The sequence below is a fragment of the Empidonax traillii genome, unplaced genomic scaffold (assembly GCF_003031625.1).
Source record: "Empidonax traillii isolate 1590-97213 ecotype Southwest subspecies unplaced genomic scaffold, ASM303162v1 scaffold112:size1231168, whole genome shotgun sequence".
In the NCBI taxonomy this organism is placed as follows: domain Eukaryota; kingdom Metazoa; phylum Chordata; class Aves; order Passeriformes; family Tyrannidae; genus Empidonax; species Empidonax traillii.
Window position 1 is genome coordinate 308,986 of NW_020955305.1, and position 13,080 is coordinate 322,065.

The 13,080-nt window shown below is 42.0% G+C and overlaps 1 protein-coding gene across 4 annotated transcripts in view; it reads right to left on the reverse strand.

The window, feature by feature from the left end:
- RAPGEF2 (Rap guanine nucleotide exchange factor 2) overlaps positions 1-11,800 on the reverse strand; it is a 181,410-nt gene extending 169,610 nt beyond the window's left edge. For 2 of the 4 annotated variants that reach the window (XM_027882830.1, XM_027882827.1), the window contains exon 1: positions 11,407-11,800. In XM_027882830.1, the coding sequence (XP_027738631.1) occupies positions 11,407-11,475 (69 nt within the window). In that variant the 5' untranslated portion in view covers positions 11,476-11,800. The remainder of the gene's footprint in view (positions 1-11,406) is intronic. The other 2 variants (XM_027882831.1, XM_027882828.1) reach the window with 1 other exon arrangement.
- Between the last annotated feature and the right edge of the window lie 1,280 nt (positions 11,801-13,080).

Below are 13,080 nucleotides of genomic sequence, written 5' to 3' on the forward strand. Positions count from 1 at the left end.
CTGTAGCTGTGAGTTTGGGTGTTTTTTTTTAATAAAATAGAAACCTTACACAATAAACCAAGATACCTTGTGAAGTTACTCATGGTTAGCAGAAGTAATACTTCACCTAAAAGCTATTTATAAAGGCCAGGGTAACCATTAGAGCACCTGTTTCGAACAAACCTCCTTTGTTCAAAAGAAATGTAAGGTAACTCACATGCTGGAATGTGGGCCAATGTCAACAGCAAACCCAACTGGATTTATAGAGGTTGTGTCACTATAAACTGTGTTACTTTCGTCATGACTAAATGTTCATTTAATATCAAGCCAAGATAGACTGTAAGAAAGTGCCATTATTTTCTCTTCACTTGTGAATTCACACAGCATATTCATTTACCTAAGAACATTAGACCTTAAACAGCAGTGCTAGTTTATCAACCTAATAAAGGTAGAAGTTAGATATATGCCATTTCTGATGATGACATACTTGGAGTATTTGTATGCTTTGTTTTAAAAGTGAAAAATAACTTGTATAACGTACACTGTAAGGCAATTCATAAATAAAAAGGAGTTTCTTTCCCACTCAAACCTAAATATATGCGACAGAAAATGTTAGCCAAAATCACACACCTCTTCCTAAGTGCTCTCCTTGGAAGAAAAGTACCTCAAGTGATGACTTTAACGCACAAAATTCAAAAAGCACTACTAACAGGGGTTTAGAAAGGGAAAAACTCTAAGATATCAAATTAATAAAACAGAGATTAAACCACAGCACAAGACTAGGAAGAAAGAATGAGTACAAGAGAAAGAAATTAAAAAAGGATTCTAATTTGCCTGGACATACAGAAACATACCTTCTTCTCCCACAGATGAAAAAGTAATACCCTACCCCAGAACTCCATTTTCTTTCTCTGGGTCCTTAGTTCTACTTTACAAAGCTAACAAAGCATTTCTACACCATCATGTTGTGCATCATGTCAATCATATTTTCCAGCAATATCCAGTAGTCCTGAGGTTTTTCAGCTACTAAAGAAATATTCCTCTAAAAGTCATCTTAAATTAAAGAGTCGTAAAAGCTTCTTATAGAGGATTTAGGAACAGTGGAGACCAGCTATCCGTCAATCCTCAGTCTGCTAAAATACAAGCTAATAGCACTAAAATAGACGCCTGTCTAAAATACAGCAGAGACGGAATATACTCCTCTCTTCCACCTCCACAAATACCCACAACACAGCAACAACTATCATCCTTCCCTTGCCATCGTTACCTCAAACCATTTTTAACAGCTGAGCTGGAATTGTGTCATCATCTGATAGCTGTTCAGTGGCCTACGACCAAGGAGTTGGCATTTTCCAACTAAATCGTCACGAATTAAAACAAGGCATTGGTGCTAATTAGCAGCTTTCAGCAGTAATGGAGAAGCTGTGACAAGGACGGAAGCTCAATTACCCTCATTCCAGCAAGTGCCTGTTCCTGGTCGGCGTGTAGACGGAGAAGCCACTTGTGTTTCCATATCTATGTCACATGTGAAATACTTCAGTCCTCAAATCAGACCACTGTGTGCTATTCACACAGGGTCTGACCTTTCGTGCTTTGTATAACAAATTCATTGAAGACCCACAACAAATCTGATGCACTGTCTAGCAATGTGTACCACAGATCAATGCAGAACATGAAATGCAACTCAGACTGAAACACGGGGAGTGTTCACCATCTGCTCACTGCCTCCTCAGCAGCAAATACATTCAAGCTACTTAGCTACTGCACTAATAGAGTTTAGAGAGACAATCTACCTGAACAGCACTCATCATTAACCAGTACAAAATCTTATTTCTTGCTTCATATTCACATAGAGAATCCTCCATGAACTACAACCCATTTATTGTCTTTCTTAAGATAATATCATTTCAATCGATGGGCCACTTACCGCCTTCATTCTAGAAGCTATTGGTCATTAGAAATCACAATGTGTGTCGAGATCGAATACATCACTTTCAGCATCTTGTTATCAATTTAGCAACTGGGATAAAAACCCTAACCATGTAAAACACCTTTGCCTCACATTCTGCTCCAGCAGCACCCATCACTTGCTTTTTTCTTCCAGTTTTTGACTCCTTTCGGAGACTCTGGTTCCTCTAGAGTTGAGGAGTGATTCCAGAGTGACAGGAGAGCTCCTGTCATGGTTTAGCAGAAGTATTTTCCGATATTTTCCAAACCACCCCATGCCACTTGCTCACTGCCCCCTTTCACATTTCCCTGCTACTGTGGCAGGACTGGAAGGGGAATTGGAGGCACAAAGGATAAAGATCACAGGTTGAGATAAGAATATTATCATTTTGCAGTTGCTAGCTTATAAAGTTCAAAGCTATTTCAACACTAAGTACCATCACACATAATCACAGTAAAATGCCTCAACTTACAAATATTGACATCACTATTTAAACATAAGTCCATCTTTTTTGTTCCTATACCCACGGCACTTTCAAAAACTGTATGAGTAAGCAATGGGGTGCTGTGCTCTGGCAGCGCCTGCCTGCTTGTCCTGCAGCACTGATGAAGGAAAACACTTCAAACACCCACAGCAACACTGACAAGGAACACAAAGAAGCTGTAACTGTGCACAGACAAGCCTCCTTCTCTCAGCTCAAAATGTATCTAAATATTTACTACCACATACATATGCTGTGTACTCTGCTGTGTCTTTTGATAAATAGTAAAAGTCCAGACAACCATTCAAATGAGCACTGGCTACTCACATGCAATGTGTAACTGATTTCAGCAAGGTTATGTATTTTGAGAAACTGTTTTGTGCAGGGGAGGGAATGGTTTCCTGTCAAGATTAAGCACTTACCTCAAAGTCGACACAAAAACAATAGAGAGTACATATTTTAAGTACGTCCCAATAGATTTCACGTACCAAATGGAAAAATGTGTATGTCTCTTAACTTGCATGCCATGTCACTTCTTTTTTTCCCCCCAGCATGGGAAGAGAGCCCACCAGCAGCCAATTTTCAGGTACCATACAACAAAGTAATGTAAATACAGCCAAGATGCAGTATTAGCAATACCAAAAAAAATATATCAACCCTTACCTTAGAAATTCAACCACCCAATTCAGTGCATGCAAGGGTAGCATTACTACCCAGATTTCTTACCACTGTTATATTCTAATGGGGGAAAAAGCCCTTACTTTTTACAAAAGTTTGCTTTTATGTTAATCCTCACGAACAAAAAAGGGAAGACCTCTCTCAAGAAGCATCTTGTCCATATGCCTAATAAGTTAAAAAAAATTCTCATTTTAGTAAATGTATCAAGAATAAATAATGTCATAATATTCTATCTAGTTTAATTTTTTTTTTATACTTCTAGACAGTGTTTGAAAATGAAGCACTCTCTGGGGAAGGTTAAGCTATTTCAGAGGTTCCTAGACACAACCATAAGTACTTATTCTCAATCTTGCAGCACAAGTCTTCACACCTTCAGCTGCACCAACGCAAACATTTGAAGCCATAATCTAAACCAGATTGAGTCATGTAGATTATAGAAAGCAAAAACTCTCACACACCATTTCTTCTGTTCAGCTAACAAGATTGTACCACTTTATCCTGTGTATATTGTAGCCTCAGAAACAGCTGGATCGGCACAAATGAGGCAGCTGAGAACATCAGCAGGGGAAATAAAGCTGTTAAACTTTGCTGCTAAAGAAGTATCATGTACCACAAAAGATGGTACCTTTGGTTTCAGCAAGTCAAATCTCAAGCAGAAGCTTCTTCTACCTGTATTGGTGGTATAGCCTTGGATATCCCATCAACTGCTTACAAACCACATTTGTGCAACATTTTATCTCACCCCTCTAAGTTTTCAGGGTTTTTTAATTTTTCCCCAACGACCAATAAAGTCAAATAAGGATAGGAGACAAGAGTATCCTTAAAAATACAGAACGGCAAATGCAAACTGAAAAAAAAAAAAAACCAAAACAACTGTGTAATAAAAGTTTTTATTTATTAAGCCAAGTTTATTTTAAGACATACAAAAAGCAAGCAAACAGAAACAAACAGCCTGGTAAAGACTGTCAACAACAGGCGTACTCCAGAAATCTTTCATGAAACTTACTATCCATTCCCAGGTAATTTACACTGATATCAAATGCATTTTCATTGTGTTGGTGTTTATCAGAATACACACAAATAAGAGAAAAATAGGTAAGTGATGCTTTCCACAGAAATATTAATGTAAGAATACTCCTTCAATCTTTATCAAGCCTGAAAAGTAAACTTGTGCCCCCCACTCCCCCCTCTCCCACCAGTTTAAATATTTCAACCCTTTCTTATTCCTTCAGTGTTTTGCTCAGGTAATGATATCCATGCTGCTCATTATTGTTAACTAGAATTCCTTAGAACTGCTCTAAATCAAATATTGAATCTCCCTTACTCAGGTCAGACAAGACAGAGACACACAAAGAAACACATCTACAGCTATATCGGCATAACAGAGATACGCAGAGAGAAGAAACAGCTAATTTTAACTGCAAAACAAAGCTCTGAGAAAAGCACTGTAGTAGGGCTCTTCTCTTTCCCTTTTCAAGAAAAGTGGTCAACTTCACCAGCTTCAGGAAAAGGGAAGCAGACAACCACTTCCATTTTGAGACTTATTCAAATACACTCCTTCACGCAAAATATATCCAGCAAATTAAATCTGCAACACTGGCTGCAGCAAACAAGGCGTGCAGGCTCAGCTGCCCTCCACAAAGCATCTTTGTGGAGCTATCTTTCTGCCAGCGCTCCTTTTGAATCCCCAAACAATACCTCACAAAAATTAGATCTCCTACTGTGGGAAAGTTCCCAAAACACAAGCCAAAATACATTTTCTCATGAGGATACAAAAAAACCCTCAATGAGGAAGTCAAAGTTCTTACAATGACTGTTCAGTGTACATATAGTTATTCTTGAAACATGTTAACAGATTAGGTGGCAACATTCTGATTAAGGGAAAAAAATTATTAAAATCAGATCAGTTATTCAAAAGAATTAATTAGTAGCTACCAGTAGCTACCAGTAATTTGCACAGTCGTAGACATTTAAAACTTTAAAGCATATAGATTTTTAAAAACAATAGAGTTCAAGAAACAATAACTTCTTAAAAAAATCTTAGCTGAGCTCTATTGTAATGAGCATAAAATAAATGAATCATCTCTTTTTTTTCCAGGTACTAATGGTTCTTCATGAATAACCTGATAACCCACAGAATACTCTATCCTCCTACTAAAGAAAAACACAATTTGGGGTAAATGCTTGTGTGTCCTTTATCTTTGCTCACCTACACTTTTACGTCCAAGAAAAAGGTATCAATTTTTTTGGTCTCAATCGACGATTTTGTGTTTTACTAGTTTTGGCAGAAGAGCAAGCCTATCTATGCCAATCAGTATCACTTTACAATAATCCTCCTCCACCACAGGCTCCTCAACAGCACCACTGAGCCCAACTCACCACAGAGGTGGGTGAATGGGTGGGAGGGTGCTGGTCTTTTGGCATCCCAGAGAGTACAGACACACGCTCGAACATCTGAACAGCACGTTAAGAGGCAAGGGGACTAAAAAAGCCTGGGCTGAGTAGAAGATCCCCGGGGTTTGGACCCAGCACTGCTCACTTCAGTTATCTTCCCTAGGCAAGGAAAGCCTCCCAATTTTTAAGTGCAGGAAGGAGACTCTGCCCACAAAGGTTGTCAAAAACATGCTCACAGGAACGTACCCAGCCCAAACCCAGTGCAAACACTTCTGCAGCCACAGCAGGGCAGAAATCATAAGCAAACTCTACAAAGCAGATAATTAATCAAGTAGGAAATTGCACAGAGTTTATCGGCGCTACAGTTAAACACTCACTTTCCACGTTCCAAACTAGCTGAGATACGTACAGCTAACTGAGCTGCAATCTTATGACGTAATGAGAAAGCAGACAAGTGTTTAGGATAAGACTTCAAATCGGCTATTTCTATGCTATAGGTGAAGGCTTCCTGATCATACCAAGGTCTTTGCATGTGTTGGCAAAAAATACAACACCACAGAACCTACAAATGCAGAAAGTACTAGCCCTATGACAGGGAAGAACTATCGCAAAAGAAATTAAAAATTCAATATTCTTGCCCTTCTCAAAGCTCTTGGCAACAAAGACATGAATGGCTATGGGAAAATGCACACACACACACCTCCCATCAGAAAGATTGGGAAATAAACATAGTTCCTTTCAAAACAAACAGGATACTGAGCAGCCTACTGCAGCACATACCCTTAGTTTTGGGAAGGACATGAAAACTGACAGTGGAAGTTCAGAATCAAACATTCCAGGACTGTTTTAACAGACTGAGATTAGAGAGGTTACAAGAAAATCTGAGCTGTGCAAGGGGTTTCAGTTTTCGTTATCAGCCACAAAAAGATATATTCACACAATTAAGTTTGTTGGGCATGAAATTACACTGCATAGCAATACTAGCTTGAGAAAAAACATTGAGCAAAAAAAAAAGTACACTTACTTCAAAAATACATTCTGTGATATTTTTTCTGCACTAAACAAATACATTATTTGCTTTGTTAGGGGAAGGTATCACTTTTTCCCAGTAGTTACTTTGGATTTTATGTTCCCAGTTTAGTGCTGAAACACAGCAAGAAAAACCCCTATGGATAAAGGTCTCTAGATACTCGTGTCTGTTATAACTTCTTTTTCACCTTTTCCACCTCCCGTATTTACACCCCAAAAGACACCACTTAAAGTTCATCAGACACATTCAGGGGATGTTAGCTATTTGGAACAAGTTTCCAAAACCCTGCAGCATCTAAATGTGGTGGTGGGGGGGGGGGTTGTTAGGTTATTTTTTGGGGGTTGTTTTTTTTTTTTTTTTGGCCAGATCAACTACCCTTACAGCTGCCTTTATGATGACAGTTTTACTTCAAGCCCACTGTCAAGCAAGAGAGCAGCCTGGACAAAGAACTAGCAACATTTCTTCATTAAGCTGTATTACTAACACTGCTCCCAACATTAACACGAAACGTAACAGGCTCATGCCCCCACTTCAGACAGCAGTAAGCCTGAACACTACCATGGGAAGTGCAGTTAGAAATCTAATTTTGTTGGCCAAATGAGCTCCCCTCAAAGAAAGAGAATGGCAAGCCTTGCAAGCTAAGGTTACCCTGAATAACCACATTACAAAGCCCTGAGATGCATTATGGAAAGACATTATAACAATGCAATGCAGCCAAATACCAGGCATCAGCTGTCACAGTCCTTTGCTTTTCAGGGCTACCAAGAACCAGCAGGAGAATTAAGTAACAGAACCAGTCCTCAGCATTATACTGCTGTTAGCAGCGTGATAACAGGGGTTACCCGCCTCTTTAAACGTTAGCCTCTAAAAGATGGTAACATGCTAGCATGCTTACAGTGAAGAAAATCTGAAAGTAAAGCTCAAGCTCCAAAATATTTTTGTTTTCCAAATGAAAGAAATCCCTAATAAGCTCTTCTGAGAAAGATCACTTTAGTCTTCTGGTGTGTTTGGTATACAGACACATGATCAGCCTCAATTTAAAGACTAAATATAATTCTTTTGCTAGACTCACACATAAAACGCTTAGTTTCTATGATCCCATTAAACTACAAGGCCTTGTATTTATTTGCTAAGAGATCACTATAGCAAGAAGGAAATGTTCATTTCTAGCTTATCTGAAGATTGCACACAATCGTGCTATCACTGGTTACAAGCATAAAAATAACACAACTGGGGAACAAGCTGAAAGTTTATTTGGAAAACGCATAGGTACATCCTATAATTAAACCATTGTTCCTCTCAAGTGTTCAAGAAGGGAGTATCTGCTTAACAACAGCATCCTGTTTAGATGTCTTCTGACATTAAATGACGCACTAGTATCAAACTAAGGGCTACTGTACAGTTCTCCCGTCTGCCCTCAAGATGTGGTCTGATGCTGCTACATCTCTGCTACTCGTTACTGCTATACTGAACTGCCTCAATGTACCACACTGGCGGTTTCCAGAGGAAAACCTTAGGCATCTAACATATATGAAGGCACACATTAAAAAAATTTCTTCCTGCAGACGTCACTACATGGCACGAAAACAGTGAACTAGTATGCAGAGTTTCTGAAGTAACTAGCTGTTCACATACCATGCCATGCAAATGAGTTGTTAGGATAAAGAAAGATTAGGGCTCAGTTTCTCTTGTTTGAAAACAAAAGCAGCCCTATTTTTTCAGATTAAGCTACACCAGTATAAAACTGCATGCTTACTAAGCTGGCCTGTGATGCCAATAAGAATTTGTTTGGAAAGGACTTAAAGCTATAACAGTCCATGTAAGACAACGTTTGGAGAAAAAAAAATAAGATTGCTATTACTCACAGCTTAAGGGCACAAAACCATTTGTAATTTATGAACATTTAAAAGTTATATTCCCCAAAGTAGTTAAATTAACTTCCTAGTTCACGTCTTCAAAGAGAAAATGAATAGTTTAATACAGCAATTAAAGAGGAGAGCTCTGTTACACAACAGGCATGTTGAAGAGCAGCCATATATATACCTTTTTTTATTATTATTTATGAGCTTCTTTAGCCAACAGAATATGGAGTTGTAATTCACAAAATTCAGGAAAGCTCTGTAAAGGAGGATACACCAAAGAGGTACAAAGTTAAGAATTTAGCAAAGCAATTGCAGAATACACTGTTTACCTATTTTAAAAAAAATCAGTTCAGTCCAAAATTACCATGATATTTTTGCACTTCAGAAGTTCATGCCAAGTTAAGTTTGCTTTCTCCAACAATGTGTATCAGACCTAGTAGTTCTCAAAGCCGTACATACTGGCTATCATACTGCCTCTCGTCTCCTCTGAACCTGCAGTGAAGGCATTGTGCCAAATTTGCACCCTGACAATCCAGGGTGAATAGTAACGTCAAACGGATATTTATTTCATCGTGATTTGGGAGAAACTGAGCCCCAAAGAGTTTGTTAATGCAAGTAAGCAGCAAATATGCTACTAACATACTTCTCTTGCTATTTCCTGTACTGACATGAATATGATAAATATATTTTTTCTTTCCAACTCTCTCTCAACTTTAAAAAAACCTCATGACTTCCTAAAAGCCAAAATTAAATAACTATCTTCATGAGATAGCATTGCAAGGACAGGAAAATACAAGTAAAGAGACAAAAGTTACTTTAAGGGAGGAAGGAGAAACAAGGTCTTGGTACCTTTCTATATATTTTTTTCCATTTACTTAACAATGAAAGATGATATGCATTAGCGTATTTCTTTCCAATTCTGATACTGTTGTAAAATAAAATCAAACTCCAGAACAGAGAACCGACATTAGAAAACTCTTTAACACACACAATTCAACATGAGTTATTCACAAAAACATCAACAAAGTAAGTTTCCTGCTGCAAGCCCTGCTCTCCCCAGCAGCAACAGGAGGGCACGCCTGACTACCAGTTTCAAGTATTCCCAGTGCTAAAAACGCACCACATTTCCCACAAATTTGGTCTTATTTGTGGATTATTTTGGGCCAGTGTCAGCTTCATGGATTTAAGGGTGGGCTTCTTTTCCTGTGGTGACTGCCACAGCAGGCTGCCAGTCTGCTGATTGGGGAAGTTTTACAGCATTAACGCAGCCCTGGTGTTCCCGATTTAGCTCTCTGCTCTGTGCCCTTCACATAGGCTTTATCCCTGCATTCAGGCTGGATTCTTCACTGCGTCACTTCTTACTTTCTGCCTTTTTTGTTTGTTTATCATCTCTTCTAGACAGCAAGGCCAACTGGCAAGGACGCGAGAAAGTTTTAACAGTTCACGTGGCACAGACCATGCCACAGGGAAAGCATCGTCCCCCAGGCCCAGGCTGGTGGCCCCACAACCTGATCAACTGGTTTCTGAGCATCTGCCAGCTTCTGAACACCCAATCATCCTTCGATAACCATCTCCTGAGGCCGGACACTGCCGTTAGGCTCCCTCAGCTGGAATCTACACCTTTAACAACACAAGGGACCTCGCTAGGAGTTTGCAGAGAGCGTCTTCCCCAGGAGCACACACTTGGCCTTCTTCAGCTTTCACAACATACTGAAGGGCTGGGTCCAGCACCGAAGGCAAACAGACATTTTTGGAAAGGTCAAACAAGGACAAGAAACAACTTTAGCACCACAAAAACAAGTTCCAGAAGCAGCTTTCTTTTTAATTATAATTAAAAAAAAAAAAATTTGCCAAAGACATGCTACATATGATGCAGTCAGTATGTTTTTCCATGAGAAGTTTTATTTTCTCACACATATTCCATGAGCATGAGGATAAAAATAACATTACCACAATGACGTATCTATAGTAGGAGGAATGACTTATGGGTGCTGACCGAAAGTCAAGGTTTTCTCTTTGACCCCAATTTGAAATCATCCCCAGCCAGTCAGACGCCTGCCAAAACAATCACTAACACTTCTTCCCCAAAACCCGAACGCAGGGACTGCTCTGAGAGCAGGAGAAGCCTTTAAAAAATAGGACAGATGGCATTACAACTCCAAGCAAAGTAACTCCTTGTATCATTAGCTATTGAACCGCAGCTTGATGTGGGGATCAGTGTAAAGCTTATTAGTCTTTAGACAGTTGGCAGCAACAGCCACTGCAGCAAGCATTCGGGAGCAGAAGGAACTCATTCAGTTTACTTGTTTTTCAGGTCATGTTAAGTCAAAATGTTTCTGTACGCACTCCAGTTCTCAGCTTAACCTTTCTCAGCCTCTCTAAGCGCAACTACGCTTACAAACAGCTTCAACTCACACACTCCTCTGACAAAGAGGGCTCCAGGAGCCCGGCGCAGGTATCTAAAAAATTCCTGCCTGGTGCCATTGTGTAAGGATTTCACCCTACTTTGGAGAGCAAGGACTTGCCAAGAATACCACTGACCTCAGCCCTTACATTATGAAACAGCGCTGCCAGCTCTAGCCAGCTATGTAAAAGTAGGGATTGAATTCAAATCCGGAGCCACAGCGTACTCCGGGGCAAGAGCAAAACACACACGAAAAGAAAAACCCAAGCGAAAAATTATACTCTTAAGCGCATTTTTCTTTTCACCGGAAGCAACCTTCAAAACAAGCCCAGCTGGCGCTTATCCCTCTTCTTCCCCCCCCCCCCCCAAAATTAGCGAGTAGAAGGAAAGTTGTAGCGTTAACGCGCGCCTTCCCTTCCCGGGAGCTGCCGGCCGGGAATTCAGCGCTGGGGAGCTCGGCGGGGCTGGGGTGGGGTGGGGGGAAAGGCCACCCTTCCCCGGAGCCGCTGCGCTGCCAGAGGAGCGCGGCCGGGGCGCTCCCGGGGCTGCCCGGCCGGGGCTGCGCGGGGCGGGCGCGGCGGCCCCGCCACCACCGCCCCGAGCGCGGGTCCGCGGGCAAGGGGGACCTACCTGGGGGCTGCGCTCCGCCGGGTTCTTCATCACCGCCTGGCGGAAGCTGTTATCCACGTAGGACGCCATCGCGCCCCTCCTGCCTCCCTCCTGCCTCCCGCCGCCGCCGCCGCCGCCCGGGGAGGCGATGGGGGAGGGCCGGCCGGGGCCTGGCGCTGCGCGGCCGGGGCGCTGGGCGAGGAGCTGGGAGGCGGCGCGGAGGCACCGCGGGCTCAGCAGCGCCGCCGCCCGGAGCTGGAGGCGGCGGCCGAGCCCCGCCGGTGGCAGCGGCGGCGGCGACAAGAGCTCGGCGCTCCCTCTCGACCCGGCTCTACGCCTCCCGCCGGCCCGCTCCGCCGCATCCCCCCGGGCACCGTCCTCGCCGCCTCCCTCCTCTTCCTCCTCCTCCCATCCGGGCTGATGGGGGGCTCCGCGCCCGCCTCTACGACGGGGAAGTTGCTGGCTCGGGGAGGCGGAGCGGCGGGGGGCGGGTGGGGGCGGGACGGAGCAGGGAGGGTGGGGCGGGGTGCCGGGGGTCGCGGCCGGCGGGGTCTCCTCCGGCGGCAGTGCTTCAGCATCCTACCCCTGGGAAAACATCCTTCCCAGTTTTAAACAAATAAATAAATAAATAAATAAAAGAAGTCTGACCGGCTGCCGCCATCGTCCTGAGACACGGGCATCACAGCAGCTTTGGCCGCGCGTCCTGTGGATGGATCCTGGTGCTGAGCAAGCTGGACACCGAAACAAACAAAAAAAATTAAATAAAGACTCGATCTGCTGGATCTAGTGACTTTGGGGAGCCCACCTGTTGTCACGCTTCTCAAAAGTAATCCCTATCAGCCGGCTGTCCCCTCTGTCACTGCTATATGGGACAAAAACGAGGAAGGGATGTGAAATCTTTAATTAATCACTTTTCTGGGGATTATCTAGAGGCGGATTCTTCTCACGTGAACTTAAGTTTTTAAAGAATAAAGGATCTCTCAACATGGCTGATTTTCTTTGTTTACCACGATACCGAGCACGTCTCAGCAGCAGCTTGACAAACGCAAATCATGGAAGTATTATTAACGTGCCATTAGCAGCAGGGTAATACTATTAATGTATTTGCCTTCACAAGCGATGTGTACCCTTCGCTGATACGGATCACGCAATGTAAATAATGTCAACACTAATAAATCTGTTTAATTCCCAGTCACTAGCAGTCACATTTCAATCCCAAGTAAGGAAGTGTCATCTTTATTTGATTTTTTCTATTTGTGAAGAGTCCCAGGGATAACCATCTTTTCCTTACAAAACATACACTGCTGGTCTCAGGAGACAAAATCTAACACTTTTAGACATACACGGCTCTCAAAAATGCTGTCTTCAGACAGTAATCTTCTAAACCTACTGAATTTCTAGATATGGCTCATTAACAAAGATAGCTTTTCAGGCTAATCTCACTCTTATGTGTCAGCAAAATATTTTTGCAGTAATACCAATCATTCTGGACAGATTACAAAAAAATACTAGGGAGGGCTTCACATTCTCTACATCTTGCTTGTTGGAGCTTAGTAGTCCTTTGGGGGGATTTTTTTTTTCTAACTAACAGATTGAAAATGTAATGTCCTTTGCCCTAAAAAATAACAGTTTAAATATGCCTTGTATTCATCATTCAGAGGGTATAATTTCTTCAAATTAATCAAGCCTGCAGCT